Source organism: Lathamus discolor, chromosome 5 (genome assembly GCF_037157495.1).
Source record: "Lathamus discolor isolate bLatDis1 chromosome 5, bLatDis1.hap1, whole genome shotgun sequence".
NCBI classification, from domain to species: domain Eukaryota; kingdom Metazoa; phylum Chordata; class Aves; order Psittaciformes; family Psittacidae; genus Lathamus; species Lathamus discolor.
This window is the reverse complement of record NC_088888.1, coordinates 47,774,173-47,792,208: the sequence shown is the minus strand read 5'-3', so window position 1 is coordinate 47,792,208 and position 18,036 is coordinate 47,774,173. Positions and strand designations below refer to the sequence as shown.

Genomic DNA, 18,036 nt, shown 5'->3' with positions numbered 1-18,036 from the left:
GCATCCTACATAGTCCTAATTAGTGCTCTCTATTGGGAAATGCATGGAGCTGCACATTCATGTTGCAGTACAAGTAGATGCAGTCCTGCTTCTATGGTGAGAGTCACAGCAGTATTTAAAAAGAAATAAAGAAATAAAAAAAAAATAAAAATTGAAAACATATGCATCTAGCTCGGCTTTCAGACTGAATTAAGCATGTTCAGATGGTGAACCAGGTCTTCTATTACAATTCTGAATTAAAGCTGTCCATAAAGCTTTGGTGTCTATTTCCCCACTGCTGACTGCTTTCACTGTTCTGCAGCTGGTTTGTGGAAAGTCACCACTGATACCTCTCCTAATCTTCCACAATCACAAAAAGTGATTCCTGTTCCAGTACCATTCTCTTAATGGGTCTGTGCTTCTGCTTTTGATTTTTCCTGGCTTCATTTATTTATTTATTTGTTTGTCATATTCTGCTCATGAAAGCAAAAGAGAAGATACAAAGAAGAACCAGCCAGGAGGTCTGCAGACATGTGGATTCCTAAATCATCTTTTGGAAAAGTCCAGGTTTAGGTGAGGCAAATACACATTAATCTAGTGATTCCAAGCTCATTTAGGCTCACCTGGTGGTATTTCTTTGAGTTAAAAAAAGGTATAAGGTGTTTCTTTTTTTAGTTGCAGATCCTAACAAGGATGTTGTATCAGTGCCTGGTCAAGCTAGAGTAAAAGATGTCCGCTTAACTTGAGGTTCTGCAGTCAGATGATCCAGTTTCAAGAGGAGCTCAGGGAGCTGGACATGGGTAGAAAGTAGCCATATAACAATATGTGTTGTGACATAAGCTTTCATTTCTCACCACACCATCCTCAAGGTCCTAACCCTATTCACTGCTGGAAGTCTATACATATTCCTGCAAGAATCAGGATTAATTGTACAATTAGAGATGCTGCTTCAGTGTGAACAATGCCTGCAACCAGTGATAAAGGGAGAAAAACACATGGGGAAGGAGTTGAAGGCAGACAAAAAACGTTTTAAGGAAGCTGTAAAGAACTGGTTCCTACCGCTGCCACAGATCTTTTTATATTAAAAAAAAAAATCATCACTAACTGCTGTATTTCAACTTCCTTCTTGGTTTTTACAATGAGGAAGCCTGAGCTCAACAGGAATACATCTTAAAAAAAGAGAAGTGTTATAAATATAACTCAAAAATCACAAGGGAAAATAATATCCTAATAATTCCAGGCTGGACACTGAGCATGTGGGTACTTCTTGTAATTTTGTCCATAATGCTTCTGTCTGTAAGTTCCCTACTTGGAAAATAAAGGTAAGTCCCCGTATTCACTGAAGGGTGCTATGCTATGAAGCATTTGGATATTATGGTGAGGGTAATTTAAAATACACTTTGAAAAGTTCAGGTTTTGGATTTTTTTTCTCAGAGCACTTTTTAATGGAAAGCACTGTTTTAATTTTAATTAACTGTTCTTGTACTGGCTGGGGCCTTATAGTCTGAAGCATGAGTTTAATAGTTACTATGAATTCACACCACAGTCTGTCCTATTTAGTCCAGTTTTCAAAGCATTCCTAATCATTTGGTTTGGGGAACCGAAGGCTGCCAGACTAGATGTTACCTATATCACTCCATTATGTGCTTCAGGCTCAAGAACCTGTTGTATTTCTTGCTTGTCTTGTGGAACAGAGAGTATAGGACTGCATAATTTATAATAATGCATATGCATAGGAAATGGAATTTAAGCTAAAAAAGCAGGTCAAGTCTTCACATAGCTTTGAACCAATATTATTTTTTGTATATTTTATTGAAGAGTAGAATCACAAGAACTTTTCCTCATACCTTCAAAAGAATATTTTACAGTGCTGGCTTAAAACACCACTGTGTGACTCCTGTGGTTTCAGCCTGAATGCAGTGAAAAGTCTTAGAAGAGCAACTGATAGTTAATCTGAAACATGGCACTCTCTCATCTTTTTATTTCAGTCTCTTAAAAGCCAGAAAGGGTTTATACATCAGTACGTTTACTGCTTTCTCCCTACTACTGCAACTCTGGTCCTTCAACACTTCTTTGATTGAATGTTGCACTCGTTTTTAGCATCTAATTTCCATTCTGCTGGAGAAGTGTATTATTTTTTATTACATGGGAAAAAGCTAATTGATTATGATTAATGTGCAATGAATTCCACTTCTATGTGATCCTGTTACCGCTTGTGTGGTTTTTACAAAGAATGATGAATGAATTTCATAATGTTCACTTTGGTTCCAGTTCTGATAAGCATCCAAATATTTTGATGCTTACTCAAAACTTATCCAAAGTTTCCTAAGCTCTTGAGTCTGCAAAACTAGTCTGAACGCTTAGACAGAGAAGGGCTTTCCTCATGAGGTTTCCAGTTGTTCCACTAGTGGAACCTGATGGAAATACCATGAGGTCAGCTTTTCTTCTAGTTGTTCCAAATCTTTAACATCTGGACAGAAAACGGAAGTGAGAAATCCTGCCCAGAAATTGTATTATAGGAAAAGTTTGGTTCTAAAAATAGGTGAAGAAGACTGGTTTTGTGACTCCTCCACACTGGTTAGTCCACGGCTGAAAACAATCAAGAATCCAGAATGAGAGATGAATCAGGTAACTGGTACCCGAAACTACAGCCTACTCCACTGAAACCTTGTGAAGGCCCTATCAGCGTCCCTTCTTTAAACAACTCTGATTTCAGAGTCAGTGTTTTGAGAAGGTGGGGGAGTTTAGCTGGTGTTGAACTTAGCATTGAAATGACTTGCAGTCACAAAGACACATTTTTAGACAAGACAATTGGATAGTTCAATGTGTTCTACCCTGTTGGTTGGTATCTAATGAGTTCAAAGTATACTTTGCAGAAATGAATGATCTCTTTGATGAAGTCTCTATTTTCACCACCTGTGACCTTCTGTATACTGTGCTTCTTCCCCCATTCTTCATATCACACCAAGAATGGTTAGCTCTCACTGCATATCCTCTGATTTTACAAGCTCTTGTTTGCTAGGTTTATCTTCCTGTTCAAATACCAGACACCAGGTCAGATCAGCCTGCTGATAATTGCTCGTTGCTGATATCAACATCATCCTGCAGGTTCTTTATGGCAATACAATGCATACCCATGTAATATGAGCACTGCTCCCAACTCCATCCGTCTGAAGCTGGGAAAAAGTTCTGAGGTTCCCCTTCCCTTTAGAGGGGGTAAGCCTTTAGAGATGGTAAGCAAGGACCTCCAGCATCCTCCCAACCCCAGAGATCAGAAATGCGTGCAAGAATGCTGAGTGCCAGTGTGCTCCAGCAGGCTAACGTTTAGGACCCTGGAGTGCTTGATCAAGAGAGTAAGGAGTTGAAATGGGCTCAACAAAATGACAGTGATTAAAAACTTGAAATGTTTTGTGAGAACCATCCAAATTAGCTTTCTGCCGAGTCTGTGTTTTGCTTATGAAGAGCAGTGTGTGCAGACACTGTATATGCAATGTTTTCAGCACTTCATCAAAGACATTTCAGTGGGCTCAAAGCAAAGCATTTTAGCTGTTGGTAACCTCCCTGACAGGAAATATTTCATAACCTAAGATTTATGCACATGAAAGCACACAGAGAAAGTACCAATGGGGCAAACATAAAGGTGGGTTAGCCCTTGAACTTATGCACATACGTTGTAGAAATGTATTAGAGTTACAACTCACTTCATGCTTGTTTTCAGGAGACAAAACAATAAATTCAAGAACATATAAGTCAGTGCACTCACTCATAGGTGTATGACCAATTACTAACTTTAGTCAATACAGTCCTTCCAATGCCCTTGCCTCCCAAGTCTCTGGAAGCCCATGCTTGCTTGATATTTGATCAGGCATAGAAACTGTGTGCCATTTCTCTCTACCTAGTGGATCAGCAGCCTCTAAGAAACATTCACTCGCCCAGCATTCAGCCATCCCTGCCAAGCTGGTACATGAAAACACTGCATTAAGGACCACAGTGAAAACTGACTTGCTGCCTCTTCAGTCTATTACTAATGGGAACCAGCACTCTCTGGATGGCATCTCAAACCTGAAAGGAAAACATCTCTTCAGAAAAAAAGAACCTGACAAAGAAAAAGACTTTCCTGATCCAGTTCTCACCTCATCTACACCTAAAAACAGAAAGGTAAGGCTTTGAATCTCTCAAATAAGGAAAAAGTGAGGAAAGAGGAGTTGTTTAGGGACTTTCTGGCAGTTGAAAAGCCAGGAAGTTCAGTCCTCTGGACTGTGAAAATGACTTCTGCTGTGACCCAGGATGGGGCAGACAAGGCTGACTGTGGCTGAAGTCTGGGTACTGACTAAGTAGTCTTTAGACAGATGGAAGACCCTCAAAAAGGAAGAGCTGCAGACCTGTAAAGATTACTATAAGAAACAGCATAGTGAAACAGAGTCCTTGCCTGCTCTATCTCAACAGTCTAAAGTAATCTTGAATTACAAGAATTGAGAGCAGCAGTTCATATCAATGCTGCTACTTCACCTTTTAGATCAACGCCCAGACTTTGATCCTCAAAACCAGCTTCTGGGAGCTCACCTTTGAACTTGCAGACTCAGCTGGGGGTATCTATCAAGTTGTCTGCAAGATAGGGAAACGACCAGGCAGAAAGCCAGGAATGGTGGTAGAGTGCAAAGCCAACTTTTTTTTTTTTCCCCTTGGACTTTTTAAGGATGCATCTGATCTTCAATTTTCTTCACAAGTTTATAGCACCGCACTATTTATTTTAAGCTTCCTTTTTATTGTTGTGCATCAAGCGTTTTCTCTTTTGCACTGTTACAGGCAATACAGTTTCACCATTTGCGCTGCTTTGAAAAATAAACACAGGTTTTCCTAAATGAAATTGCTATAATAAGGAGGAAAGTTTCAGAACAAAAGTTCCAAGAAAACTCATGTATGAATTATCCAGACACAAAATATGATAGTTCATATTATCATTTCATGAAACATTCTTCAGCATTCTTACAAAATATTTCAGGAGGTTGTGCAATGTTGCACAAAACATGAGGGAGCCAACCTAACCCATAAGTTTAAAACATTATATAAACAAAGCCGTAAACATCAGGGCCTACAAAACTCATAAAAAATATTTCACTAATCATCTCAGAATATTCATGAAGCACTCTGGAATATTCCTAGAATATACTACCCCTCTACCTAACAATATTCAGACACCATTGCTTGTAGTATAATAAAGAGAAGTGCAAAGCAACATTGACACTACAGACACAGTAAGAAAAAAATGAAAAGATCCTCTCATTCTCCTGCTGGCATTGCTCACTAGATGTCCATATAAAGAACCTCTCACTGGTTGATTATAGCTCTGTTTCCCAGACTTTGGGAACTTTTTTCCTCTTACTGAAATCACGGGCTGCAGTGTTAACCTGAGCGAGGTGTTGTAAGGTAGCCTGCAGTTTCTCTGGACAGAGACCTTAAAATCACTGTACTTTACACAAACTCTCACTTTTGCTAAGCAGCAGCCAGTAAAGTAGTCCCCCTCGACAATCCCATACGAAGCTGTTTCACTGTTTATTAAAGGCAGATGTGGCACAGCAAGCTGCTGCCAGATAATGATGGGCATTTTCTCATGAGCAGTTAGGCTGCTCTTCCCTACTCTGCAGCTCTGAGACAGCCTCCAGCAACATGCTACTTCATCATCCAGAAAGTCTGCACTGCACATTATTCCTACTGGACAGCACAGGGAGTGCTCGTCTTGAGGATCCAGGAGCAGCAGTGCTCCTGCTGTGAAGGGGAAAGCAGCCTGATGATTGAGAAAGTATATGACAGCAAATTCAGAACAGGAGAATTAATTAAGAAACAAAAACTCTCATGATTTCTTTTTTTTCTTTATTTTTTTTTTCTTGATTCCCAGGTTTTAGAATTGCAGTCACCTCTACCTTCCAAGTAGGGAAGGAAGACGCAAGTTTCCAGCATAGTCAGCAGAGATGCATTACACACATATCAATCAAGAATGTCTGCATGAACAGCAGATTGACTCCTTTCAGATGCTCTTGACTTTCTGTGTACATCACACACATACACAGTAGGTCCAATATGCCCAGGAGATACTGAGCTTAATCTTCAATTCATCTGCACATATACAGTGAGCCAATGCATTCTAGATGCACAAACTTGCTGTGCATGTGAGATAAATGCAATCTGTGTGTGTACAACAAACCCAGGGGGTGATAACTTGTTTATTGCTCAAGTGCAAACCAACTGTACCTAGTGGAGTAAGTCTGACGTGCATTGATACATCGGACTCATTGGAAATGCTGTATAAAGTTGATCTACACAGACTTTATCCAACAGACTGCTACAGAAAGCATTGGGGCAGTTGACTACAAGTCCTGGGGCAAATCTGGTGTTTTACCCTTCCCCACACCTCCAGCAGTCCCTGGGGCTTCCCTGGGTGACCCCAGACACAGAAGCAGGCTGGAAAGCAGTGCAATACCTGCTCAGGATAGAGAGCTGCTAACATGGAGGAAAAGCCAACCTGACTGTGTACGAAGTCATCCTTCCTGCCTTTGGGCTGCAGCTTGAAGCTGGCCACTCAAAGCTCTGATGAACGCAGCCCCAGTGGTTCCTGTGCCTGTGTTCAGTGCCAGGAAGTCACAGTGAAAGAGAGCCTACAGCTCACTGTTCTTAAAGACTAAAAATGAAAATTGACCAGAATGAGTGAACATTAACGTCCAGTATAAAGTTCGTGAAAGATTTAGTGGTTTATTTCTTTTTGGTTTTAATAGGAACTCTGTTTGCTTTTAACTGACATTGCATGCAGATAATGTCATTGAATAATTCCCTATGCCAAGTCTTCTCTTCTCCCATCCTTCCCAATCGTTCCAGCTCAGATCCAAGGAGTACCATGAAAATTTTGGACTTCTTTTGTGACCTTGTGTTGTGCCGTATCTCCCTTTCTATCATTCCAGTACCACACTCTACAGATTTTAATTGAACAAAGCAACTCAGGAACATTAGCCAATGGTGCAAACTATCACCTCCAAACTGCTATGCAGGCATGAAGTGTGGGCTGGCACTGTGTGTGTGAGCCCTGTGTGCTTGAGAAAATGGGTCAGAGGTGCACCACCTCCACCTGTCTTCTATTCCAAGTGCGCCTTGTGTGCATCAGGGAAAACCGGTACCTTTAAGCGCCTTGGGGTCTGTGTCAGCAACTGTGGGACACGGGTGGTTTGTCTCCCGGGGGCACACAGGGCTGTGTGCCCTCACCTCTGCTGCCGGCAGTGTGGCGGGCCCGCAGGGTGTGTGCCCCAGGGACCTGCTGCCGCTGGGCTGTTGAGAGGAGCTTCGTGCCCAGGAGGCTGTGACCACCGGGGGTCATGGGATCCCTGCCATGGGATCTCCTCGGAGGTGGCCTGTGTGCTTTGGCCGGGCTAACTCCTGGTGGGGTGTAAATCTGCTTGGGGACCGTGCACCCCTGGGTTAGCCCCTTACCAGTGGGCCGGGGCGCTGAGACTGGCGTGCGGTCCCGGTGGCCACCTCCCTCCCAGCGCGGCGCGCCGCTCCCCTGGAGCTGGTCCTGGGAGGAGAGCCCGGGACCCTCCGGTGCCGGCGGTGGCTCGGCGGGTCTCGTCCTGCCCCCAGTGCGGCGGCTGGGGCCGGGCCAACCCGCGGGTCCGCTCCGGAGCCGCCGCCGCCGCCACCTGAGCCCCAGGCGCGGCGGGCGCGGGGGCCCGCGGGCGCGGACGGGGCGGTCCCAGCCCTCCGCGGGAGGCACCGAAGTTCCCCCGGGTTGTGCCAAGAGAGGCAGGTCCCGGGGCGGGCACCGCGGCGGCGGGAGGAGGAGGAGGAGCGGAGCAGTGCCGTGCGCGGGGGGCGACTGGCGATGACATTCGCGAGGAGCCCGCGAGCGGCGGCGCGGGAGGAGAAGAAAAAGAAGGAGGAGGAGGAGGAGGAGGATGGTTGCTGAGGCCGGGAGGAGCCGCCCCGTAATGTCACCATGTAAGTTTCAGCTCTCCCCTGCGCTCCGGGCTCCCTGGGCTCCTCCGTGGAGTGGGAAACCTCAGCTGGATAGGCAGGGCTTCCCCTTTCGCCCTCCTTCTCCCTCCGTAGTAGGTGATGAGTAATGTCAGGTTTGAGCCGTGCAGATAGGTAGGGCTGAAGGAATGGGGAAACGAGAAGAGTTTCACGTCGGGAGCTCTGAGGGCACGGCAGGCAGGGCTCTGCCCCGTCCGGGCTCCGAGTCCGCCTGCGGCTGCCCCACCGGGTCCCGGGTGGCCGCTGCCTTTCTCAGACCACTAGTCCCGTTTTTAGCACCGCTCTTATGAGCTTCCCTGTGCTTGAAGGCAGTAGCGAAACCCTTGTCCCCGCTCGCCGCCCGCTGTGAACGCTGGTGCCCTGGCGCTCGCCCAGCCCCGGCGTCCCGGCTCGGGACCGTGGGTGCTCACGTCGAGGAGCCCCGTCCAGCACAGGCGGCGTTCCCAGCCCCCCAGGTGAGGTGGCAGCAGCAGTAGGGAGGAAGAAAGCGGGAGGGACGGGCGAGCTCCATGAAACTCCCCGGCCCCGCCGCTCCTCTTCGAGAGCACTGCGAAGAGGAGGAGGCAGCGCGGAGCTCCGCCGCCGTCGGGGGGCGAGGGGCGGGTCGGTGGCTCGTCTGTCCGTGGGCCAGCACGCCCGCCTGTGCGCTCGCCGCCTGGCCCCGGGCAGGCCACTTCTGTGGCCTCTGGGCGCCTTCCCCGATATGTTTCGCCCTTACTGACAGGTTCTCGTCGAAGTCAAGGCGCTAAAGTTTGGGATTAGGCGTTTTGTCCGGTGCGTTCACAGCCAGGTGAGAGAAAGGGACCTGTGGCTGGATCCGAGGGAATCATTGCAAGGGGAAGAGGGCAGGGTTTTCTGGCAGCACACGGTGCAGCAGGGGCAGAAATGAGGAGTTCCTAAAGACCTAGTGCTGCAGTGCTATGGAGTTGCAGGCGGATTAGTTGTCTGCAACTGGGAAAAAGTTCATTTTGAAAGGGAAGCCAAGAGGCTAAGATGGATCTGGTACAGCTGGCACTGTTTAAATTAAAAGGCAGTGGTTTATTTTTTCATCAGTTTCCGTAAGCATGAGGCTGTTTTCAGGGTTGGCTGTAAGAATAATTAGGAACAAGTAATGCTTAAGAAAATGAAAGTTTTAAGGGGCATTGTGTAATTAATCTTTCAAGACATTCGTGTGCTACAATTTAAAGCAAGGTTTTCAAAGTTAAAATCGACTCCTCTATTAACCTGCACTAAACTGTGAGTTGTAATCATCTTGTAGTTCCCTTTAGAGTGATTAAGCTTAAAATGTTTTTGTTTATAACTTATATGAGGAAAAAAATATAAATTTATGTCATCTTTCTTTTAATTTTAAAGTGCTAGCAACGTTTTTCGTTAATAGTTTTAGACATGTCAAAGACCAAAGAAAGTCATGTCAGCCTGCCTGAGGCAGAATTCACATCCTACTCCAGGGAACTTTGCCGAAGCTCTGAACAAGGAAGATGGTGTATTCAAATATGTGTTGCATGTTTTGAGACCATAGTATACAAATGAAATGCTCCAGGATTATTCACATTTTGCGTATATATACTCGCAGAGCTGTATGCTCCCTAAGAGGTGATGGTGTTAACTGGCTGCTGGCATGTAGAGTAAAAGGCTTAGTAGTTAGACATAGCAGAACTCTAACTAATTTTAATCTTGAGCTACGTCAAGTTACCATCCATTTATGGTTTAGATAAATTACATGTCTATTTTGCTCTTCTGGAATGAATTGTGAATAAGCTCATTGTCTCCCTATGTTATAGGAAATGAAAGTAGCTGTGAAGTGGACTGTGTTGAACTGGTAACTAGAGTTCATGGCTGGCATGTCACACACTGTCTACAATGGAATAATGCAAGTCCATAGAAAAATTAGTAGCTCTTCTATGAGACTCCACAGAAGGTCCCATTCTAATTTTTTGACTTTAAAAAAAAAAAAAAAAAAAGTGTTAAGTGAGGTTGTTGTTGTGAGACTGTATCCAAGTGAAATGGATGTACTCCTACTGTAGGTGTCATAATAGTCCCCAAATATGTTGGGTAAAATGTTGGTTTGGTTCTTTGTTTGACAATCTACAATGGTCTGTTCAGAACCACTAGCATCTTACCAGCTGGGAACAGAACAGGGCTTTTTCATTTAAATTGAAATCAAATAGAGAAGAAAACCCAGTATGAATAGCATTCAGCGAGTTTAATGTACCCAGAGTTAAAGACTGAAATAACCCCTGTATGTTCTGAGATCATTGACAGGGACTGGTTTGTCTACTCTTGGTGTGGTTTAGTACATCGCTGTGCTGATACTTATTCTCTGTGCTATTGATGAATATTAAAACACAGAACACATCCTTTTAATACTATTTAAAATAGTAACACAGGACCAAAAGGGTCTCTTCAGCCATCAAGTCAGTACTGTTATAGCAGGGGACCATATCATCCCTTGATAAGGTATAAATTAGCTCAGGACTGTTTGCCATTTTTTCTGTTGAACTATTCATATGCTGTTTGGATTCTGTTCTAGGTGTCAGTTAACATTAATGATCAAGAAAATGAACCTTAAAATAAACATAATGGGTATTAACAGGTGAATAATATCTGCAACTAAGTTGTTGGGTTTTTTTTTAATGCCTGGGAAGTATTTACCAGTTGCTCTGTCTTATTTTCACAACTGTCTGCCAATTGGGATGCCATTATAAAAATACCAGGGATGGATTTTGTTATGGAAGAAGCCTTTTTGTTGGCAATGTGTTAGCTGGCTTCCATCGCTGACAATGTCTTGTGTGAACAGGGGTGTTACACACATCACAGTATAAGGCTCTGAGCAGTCAGGTTTCTGAATCTTGGCTTTTTGCCTATGCAAGATCTCAAGTACATGGAAATAACTGATTTTGTCTCCCGTTTTTAGCATTCAGCTACCGGTTATGCTTTGTGACACAGATCTTCAAAAGTCCTCTCCAAAAGAAACAGGTCTAACTCATGGTGCCTGCATTAGTGGAGTGTTTTGGTAGTGTGCTGCTTCTGTGGGCCTTCCTGTTGAAGTTCGATAAACATCTCTGTCTTGTGAGCTGAGATGATATGGTGTACAGAAAATCATTCTATAAGTGGAGAATATAGGTGGAGAAGGCAGGCTTGCTTTTTTTTATGTATTTATTTGTTTGGTAGAGAATTATGTGTTTTTATAGTAATTGTATAATGATCTAGCCTTTTCCTAGGTTTAAAAATCTCTAAAGTTATTCCTTTCTGCCTTGTGATGTGCACTTACTTATGCTCTGTGCTGTTGCTGATTATCCATGTTCTTGAAATCTTTCTGTTCTTGTACTGTTTTTTTTCTTGTGCTTCCTCTTGTGAAGAAGAGGAAACAATGTCAGCTAACACCATGAAGTACTGGCTTGTAAGTGTTACCGCAATTCAAGTAAACATTAATAAATAGAAATTGGCAAAATCAAATAGCGCACTCAGAGTAATGCAGAATCTCAGATTCTTTAAGAAAGGTGCTAAAGGCAATGTGACTGGGCAGACTCACTCCAGACCTAGGCAACAGGTACTTGTCATGTTATTTTTTTTCTTGAGTATCTCAAAAGTTATCTTGGATTCTCCAGCTATTCAGTGAGAAAAATTTCAGCTGAGGTCACAAGACATCAAAATTGCTGACTGCTGTAGCACACAGGAAATGTATCAATATGATGAAAACCAACACAGATTTCATCTGAATTGGTAAATAACTGTTTGTGACTCTTTCCTAGTCTGGTAACTTTAACTGTGCCTTCTCAAAAGTAAACAACAAACAGAAAACAGTAATGCAACCACTTTTACAGGTTTACTTTGGTAGATTATGCACCAGTCTGGCATGTATCTCATCAGTAGCTGCAAACTCTTTCTTCTGTAGAAACAGCAGTATTCTTCTCTATCTCAGCTGTCATGCTGCTATCCTCAACATTTCCATTTCATCACTCTTTGAGTCTACATGCATGCTGTATGTGTTTTCATACAGACTCCTGTTGAAAGTCTATTTTCTAAACAACTTCTATGGTATTGGGGATTTATGAGTTATATATGTTGACCAGCAACTGTTTCCAAAACTCAGCATTCTGCTGTCTGAGATTTAATAGGGATTTTTTGGGTCATTAAGTTGAAGGACAATAATTCTATTGTTTGATAATCTGGTTATTTTGTGTGTCTGGCTTCATCAAAGAGATTCTTGTATTTCAGACCCAAGTGATTTCTGTGCTTGTCTTCAACACTTGTGAAGTTTGACTTTACAGTATCTCAGAAAAATAAATCAGCTTCAGATTCCTAACTTGATACAACTACTCATAAAGAACTGGACTTCTTTTGTAATAAGATACTTGTGCCACGTAACACTGCACTGAAGGGAAATCTACCTGATCGCAGCAGTCTGTTGTTGTGCCATTTACCTGGGCCCATTGGCCTGTAGCCACAGGAGTGGTTTCATGAACTACTACTTTCAGAAGTGAAACATTAGTTGTTCCTTTACAGTGGTTTATCTTGCTGCATTGAGTTTGGCTTGTCTACGTTACAGAACTCCACTTTGAGAAGTAAGAGAAGCTGATACTGGGAAAGGATTTATATTTGCCCCCGGGTTTCACTGGCGGGTTCACAGCAATGAATGTCTGTGGAGCAGAGAAAGACTACTTTACCAGCTTCAAAAAGATGATTTTTTTCTTGCCACTGAGTATGAACTCTGTACTTTCCTTCACTTGCCTCTTTCATATTTCTGTCCCAATAAATCCTACCGGTAGCCATTCCAAATATGTTTTTTTCCCGTATTTAAATGCACTAGCTTAGAAAACACTTGTGTTCACTGGTGTTTCTTCATGACTGTTCATTTGTCATTCTTCTTTATATACTGTTTCTGGGAATACACTTATCAAATATTTTGTGAATTCATTCTGTTAAGAGATTTTCTCCCAGCATAAGTAGATAGTATCTTACTGAACAAAAGCCAGTTATCATCAAATAAGAGGCGAATGAGTTGGTCAAAATAATGCATGTTGTGTTTCATTACTTGTTGCTTGCTTTCGCTTGTTGTTAACTTGTTGAATAAAAGGAGATGGGAATGTAATGGATCACAGCTCATTTTGGATACACGGTTAAAAGTCTGACCAAATTTATTAAGTCTTTTTTGCTTCCTCTTCTACCCAGTATGGAGGAAATATTTTGGTTTAGCCATTAAATGTCCTGTATGCTTCAAGGCAAAGGAAGCTTTAAGTTCAAGCTAGAACTGATAATATTTTTATATAATTGCGTTTGTTTTATTAAATAATAAAGATGTCCCTGACTTCACTGGCAACACAGATAAGCCCATAGATTTTTTCAAGGGAAGTTTCAGGGTTTTCATTTAAGATGTCAGCAGAAAATGTAGCTATCAAAATATTAGCACTGAAAAATATGGAAAGGTGAGTAAAGGGCAGAGGCAGATTTTCACCTACCTTCTTTATATAGTTAATAACAAATATATATCTGTTTAAACTACATAAATGTGTATGCAAGTTATATAAGTAGACAAAGTAAAACTTTTCAATCTCCCTGAAAGAAACCTACACTGTAACTCTTTCAGACTGTCACTATATGGGCTGCTTGTTTCTTTTACTGAAGTAACTCCCACACCAATCTGCTTAGAAGGCTAGTGCTGACCAGTCTTCCACTTTGCTGTCTGCTAAGAACCAGACAGCATCATTTCTGACCCTTTTTAGCAGGCGTAGGGACTTCTGTCTCTGTTTCAGCAACACTAGGGCCATCCGTAATTTTCAAGCGCTACTTTATTTCTGCTAGTTACTAATTTGACTAACAACAGTCTTTTTGCATTTTCTTGGCTTGTTGTAAAGCTTCTAAAGTCTTGCTCACATTTTTTTTCCACAGGATGTCTCATGTAAGTGAAATGTGGTGCTATCACTGGAAATGGAAGCTGCAGCACTGTCTCTGCTTGTTTACCATGTATATCTTATATATGCAGCAAGCAGGTAAGTCAGCAAATTATCTTTTTGTTTTAATAAATGGCCTAGGGCAGAGTTTTGATGACTAAGGATTATGCTTACCTATGGCTGAATTATGTACAACATAACATTTTGGTCAAAGTGATGCATTCTAATTATTAATTGTGATTTGATAGGTTGGGTCATGTTTTCTGCTACTGCTGAATTCTCTTTTTATTTGTTAAAAAACATTTTACTGTTGTTAACTGGCTTTGGTTTTGTTTTCTTTGACTTTGTTCTTTGAATTCCTTCATTTTGCCCTTCCGTTTGCATTTACCTTGTCAATATCTACTTCTCTTTCAAATTTCTTTCAGTTGTTGGAATATTGCAAATTCTTTCATTTTCTACAGTACTGTTTGTGCTTACAGATGATGCATTCAGTAACCCTTCACTTTAGTTCAGAGCTGTAAAATAACTGTAGTGTGCTTATTCTTTTTAAATGCTTTTATGATTCAAATAATAGAAACATTCCTCAGCAAGCTGTAGTACATAAGATAATCGTACACTGTAAAGAACAGTCATTTTAAACTTAGTGTCATCTTGGTCTGTAGTGATACTTGAGTACAGAGTAATGTAACACATTCTGACTGTTTTCTTTAAACATATGAATGAGAGATTTCATTTACTAAATGTCTTTTCCTAACCACTAGAGTGCAAAATATTTTAAGAGCTCCAGCTGCTTTACTGGAAAAAAAAAATAATCTGGAGTTTATTCTGGAGCATATGAAAATTTTGGAGCAGCTTGTAGTGCTCAGCTAATTCCATATCAGATGGGTAGTTTTGCTGTTACAGACTTGCCATTGGAAAAAAGGATGGTTTATATATAGAAAGAGTTTCTAGCTTCTTTGATGTTGTTTTTGCTTTAAATAAAAAGTACAGTGTTGGGTTTTTTTAAACTTGAACTTGTTATTTAGAGAAAAAACAATGAAGTAGCTCTACAGTAGCAGTTTCCAGCTTCATGTCACTTTAATAGGTGTTTTCCATTTCCTTTAAATTGTGTAGCCAGAAATGTACTTAGGGCCTAACTCCCACCCATTGCTCCATTGGCTGATGGCCTTTGTGTCCCTGTGTTCCTGGGCAATAGGTGATCCTTGGTGTTGCAGCTGCCATCCTCAGCCCAAAGTAAAAAATCAGCAAAATCTGCTCTAATTTGTGGCTGCTGTGGGTGTTATCTGGTGTCTAGAACATTAATCTAGAACATTAAGACCCAAAGACTATTAGTCTTTGCTAATTCCTTTTGATAAAAGTTTAGCTATCAAAAGTGCAGGTGACACAGCAAGAGTAAGTTCCATGAGCCGGAAGGTCATGGTCAGTATGCTGTGAGTACAGAGAAAGCCAACTACAAGTGAATTCAGCTAACCACAGCATACCATTGCTGCCTGTGCTGGTATTGAACAAGTAGACAGGTCAAAAGCCCTTTGCCAAGCTCCAATATACACTTCTACAAAACTATATATGCCCCTGGGTAACTATTTCAACAGTAAAGGGGTTGGTGCTGTTGGGTTGGTAAAAGCAGCCAAAGTGATCTTGTTAATTTGGTCTGCTCTATTACAGTTATTGTCCGTGCTCTTTCTTAAGGTGCTGGTTTGCCATGTAGGAGACTCGGAAACAGGTCTCTGGTGGAAATCAGGGCAGAGACCTGAACTTGAGTCCTCTACATCTCAAGTATGTGCCCCTGGGGGCTTTTTCTTTGTTGCTTTGGCTGGGAAAGTTTTGAAATCTTCAAAACTTTCAATCAGTGGAAAAGACATTGCCCTATCTGTGTGAATGATGAGAGATAAATAAGCTACACTGCAAACACCCAGGTTCAATAGACAAATGTTTGCTGTTCGACAGTGAGAGAGATCGTAGATAGTCTCCTGTTAATACTCGACTGAAATGAAAATGAGACATTAACCTTTACAGCAACCTGTCATTTGGTAGTACTTGTCTGTAGACCCTCAGGGCTCATGTTTCTTTTTATATTGATGTAAAAGTATAGGTTATGCTGCAAAATGGAGTCTTTTAATCCGTTTGGATTTTTGTTGTTTCAGTGGGTTTTCTTTTTGTTTTGGTTTTTTTTTTTATTATTTTTAAAATAGAACAAGGCAGACAAGGTGGGAAGCACTGCTGCTCCTGCATTATTTTGTGTTCTCAAAACATATTGGTCACTTTGGCTGTGGATTCATGCAGTAGCCATAATCTCTCTGGCATCTTAAATTTTACTGAAATTACTGTAGAAATGTCATAAAACCTGATATTCATCCAGCCTCGCTATAAAGCTATAAATTTAGAAATCTGTAAACTTAGAAAGCTATTGGGGGTTATTAATCTTTGCCTAGAGGAGGTTAGATACAAGTGAGGGATTTAGATTATCAGGTACAGGTGTTATGGATTATTTAAGGGGCAGTTCATAAAATCAGTCATGCTGTGACATGGAAAAAATGCAAAAGTAATAATTTTATAGTTTAACCTGAGAAGAATTACAGGACTTGGCCTCCTTTCAGAAATAAAGCTGAGGAGAAGGATTACACAGCATAAAACTTAGAACAGGAGCAGGATGGTCTATGAAAAGGATGTTTAGGCACGAAATGATGAGTAAGGTACTGACAAGCAGGTGCAGCAGTGGAGCATAATCCTAAAATATACATGTGGTACCTCAGGAGAATCAACAGATGGACTCTGACACTCAAAATAGAAAGAAAAAAATATAAAAGTAAATAATAAATTATGAAAGTGTGACACATACTTTAGTTAAAATCTCAGCAGTCGTAACTGTTTTAGTGTACTGGCTTCAGGTCATGTGTTGTAACATGAGGTGAAGTTACAGAGCAGCCCAGTAAGCAACTTGACGGGTTTCCATTCCTGTTTAGGGTAGACATCCCTCAAGGTCTTGGGTTAGTCATTTGGCTGTGCCTCAGTTTCCCTGCCTGTAATGATGAGTGTGTGTCTTGCTTCCCATGTAAACAGCTTGCCTACCTTCCAGTGAAGGGACTGTATAGAGGCTGAGATGTTAGAATGGTGGCATTTTAAACAGAATTAGTTAAATCCGCTTTTATCTGAGATTCAGGCATTCCTAACTTTCAATTTGTATGTACATTTTGTTGGTTCCAGAGAGTCAAAAAGAGAACAAAAAGAGTGAACAGAGTTCTGGAAAACATAACTAATGAGGGCAGACAGAAGGAAGTAAGATGATTTTGGTCTGTGCTCTCTATGGTAACCCAGGAGCAGAACTGGAGTATATTCAGTGACCTTAAAAGCAGATTCCAGTTTACATAGTTACTTTCCAATCTAGTTTTAAAAGGTCTTGTCAGTACTGGGCTTCCAGTGTTTTGAACGTTGCACATTTAGAGGAAAATGCAATATCCTCATAAGAGTTTTTACCTTGTCCTCCATAGATGCATGATTGTGTAAGAGTCACTACCTGCTTTGAATTTTGGCTACCATGCAACTATATTTAGTTTTATTCAGGATGTGGAAAATACTAGTTTTAATAAAGGCATCGGTACACCTACTGTTTTTCTTGCACTGCTTCTGCATTGCTTCCCATGCAATGTTGTCATTTGGAGAGAAGTATATTTAGCCTATCTTCTAGTAAAGGAGTGCAGAGAACCTGTAAAATGAGGTAATCTCCAACTGTTATCATGGAATTACTGCAAGTAGCTTATATCAGAGTGAGCATTTTTCCTTTTGTTCATCAATCAGTAAAGTGCATTGGTGTCTGTAGTCATGTTTCCATGTCCTCAAAAGGCTTTAATCAATCCCCAGGAGCTCACTTAAGAGTAAGCGTCAATTCTATAATAGTCACTGAAATGTTAATTTCATTTAATTTAGTGGTGATTCAAAGTTTGTGCTGTTTTTAATTTGTCAAGAAAAAGTGAGGTGAGAAAAAAGAATAAATCTGAAAACAAGTCCGTTACCCACATGGCTGGTACTGGTCCACAATACAGGATCATCTCTGTCTGCCATGCTCCTTAATTGGGCCTGTGTAGATAAAGGAGGATTAAAGTCCTGTCTTGTTTATGGGAGAGTTTCAGAGTGACTCTGCAGGCTCAGG

General features: G+C 41.6%; 1 protein-coding gene across 4 annotated transcripts in view; it reads left to right on the top strand.

The window, feature by feature from the left end:
- The first annotated feature begins 7,864 nt into the window (after nucleotides 1-7,864).
- Nucleotides 7,865-18,036, top strand: part of ADGRG6 (adhesion G protein-coupled receptor G6) — a 109,446-nt gene continuing 99,274 nt past the window's right edge. Inside the window, exons 1-2 of one of the 4 annotated variants that reach the window (XM_065680705.1) lie at nucleotides 7,865-7,962; nucleotides 13,888-13,988. In XM_065680705.1, the coding sequence (XP_065536777.1) occupies nucleotides 7,961-7,962; nucleotides 13,888-13,988 (103 nt within the window). In that variant the 5' untranslated portion in view covers nucleotides 7,865-7,960. Of the gene's footprint in view, nucleotides 7,963-8,631; nucleotides 8,789-13,887; nucleotides 13,989-18,036 lie in introns of those variants that run through there. The other 3 variants (XM_065680701.1, XM_065680703.1, XM_065680702.1) reach the window with 3 other exon arrangements.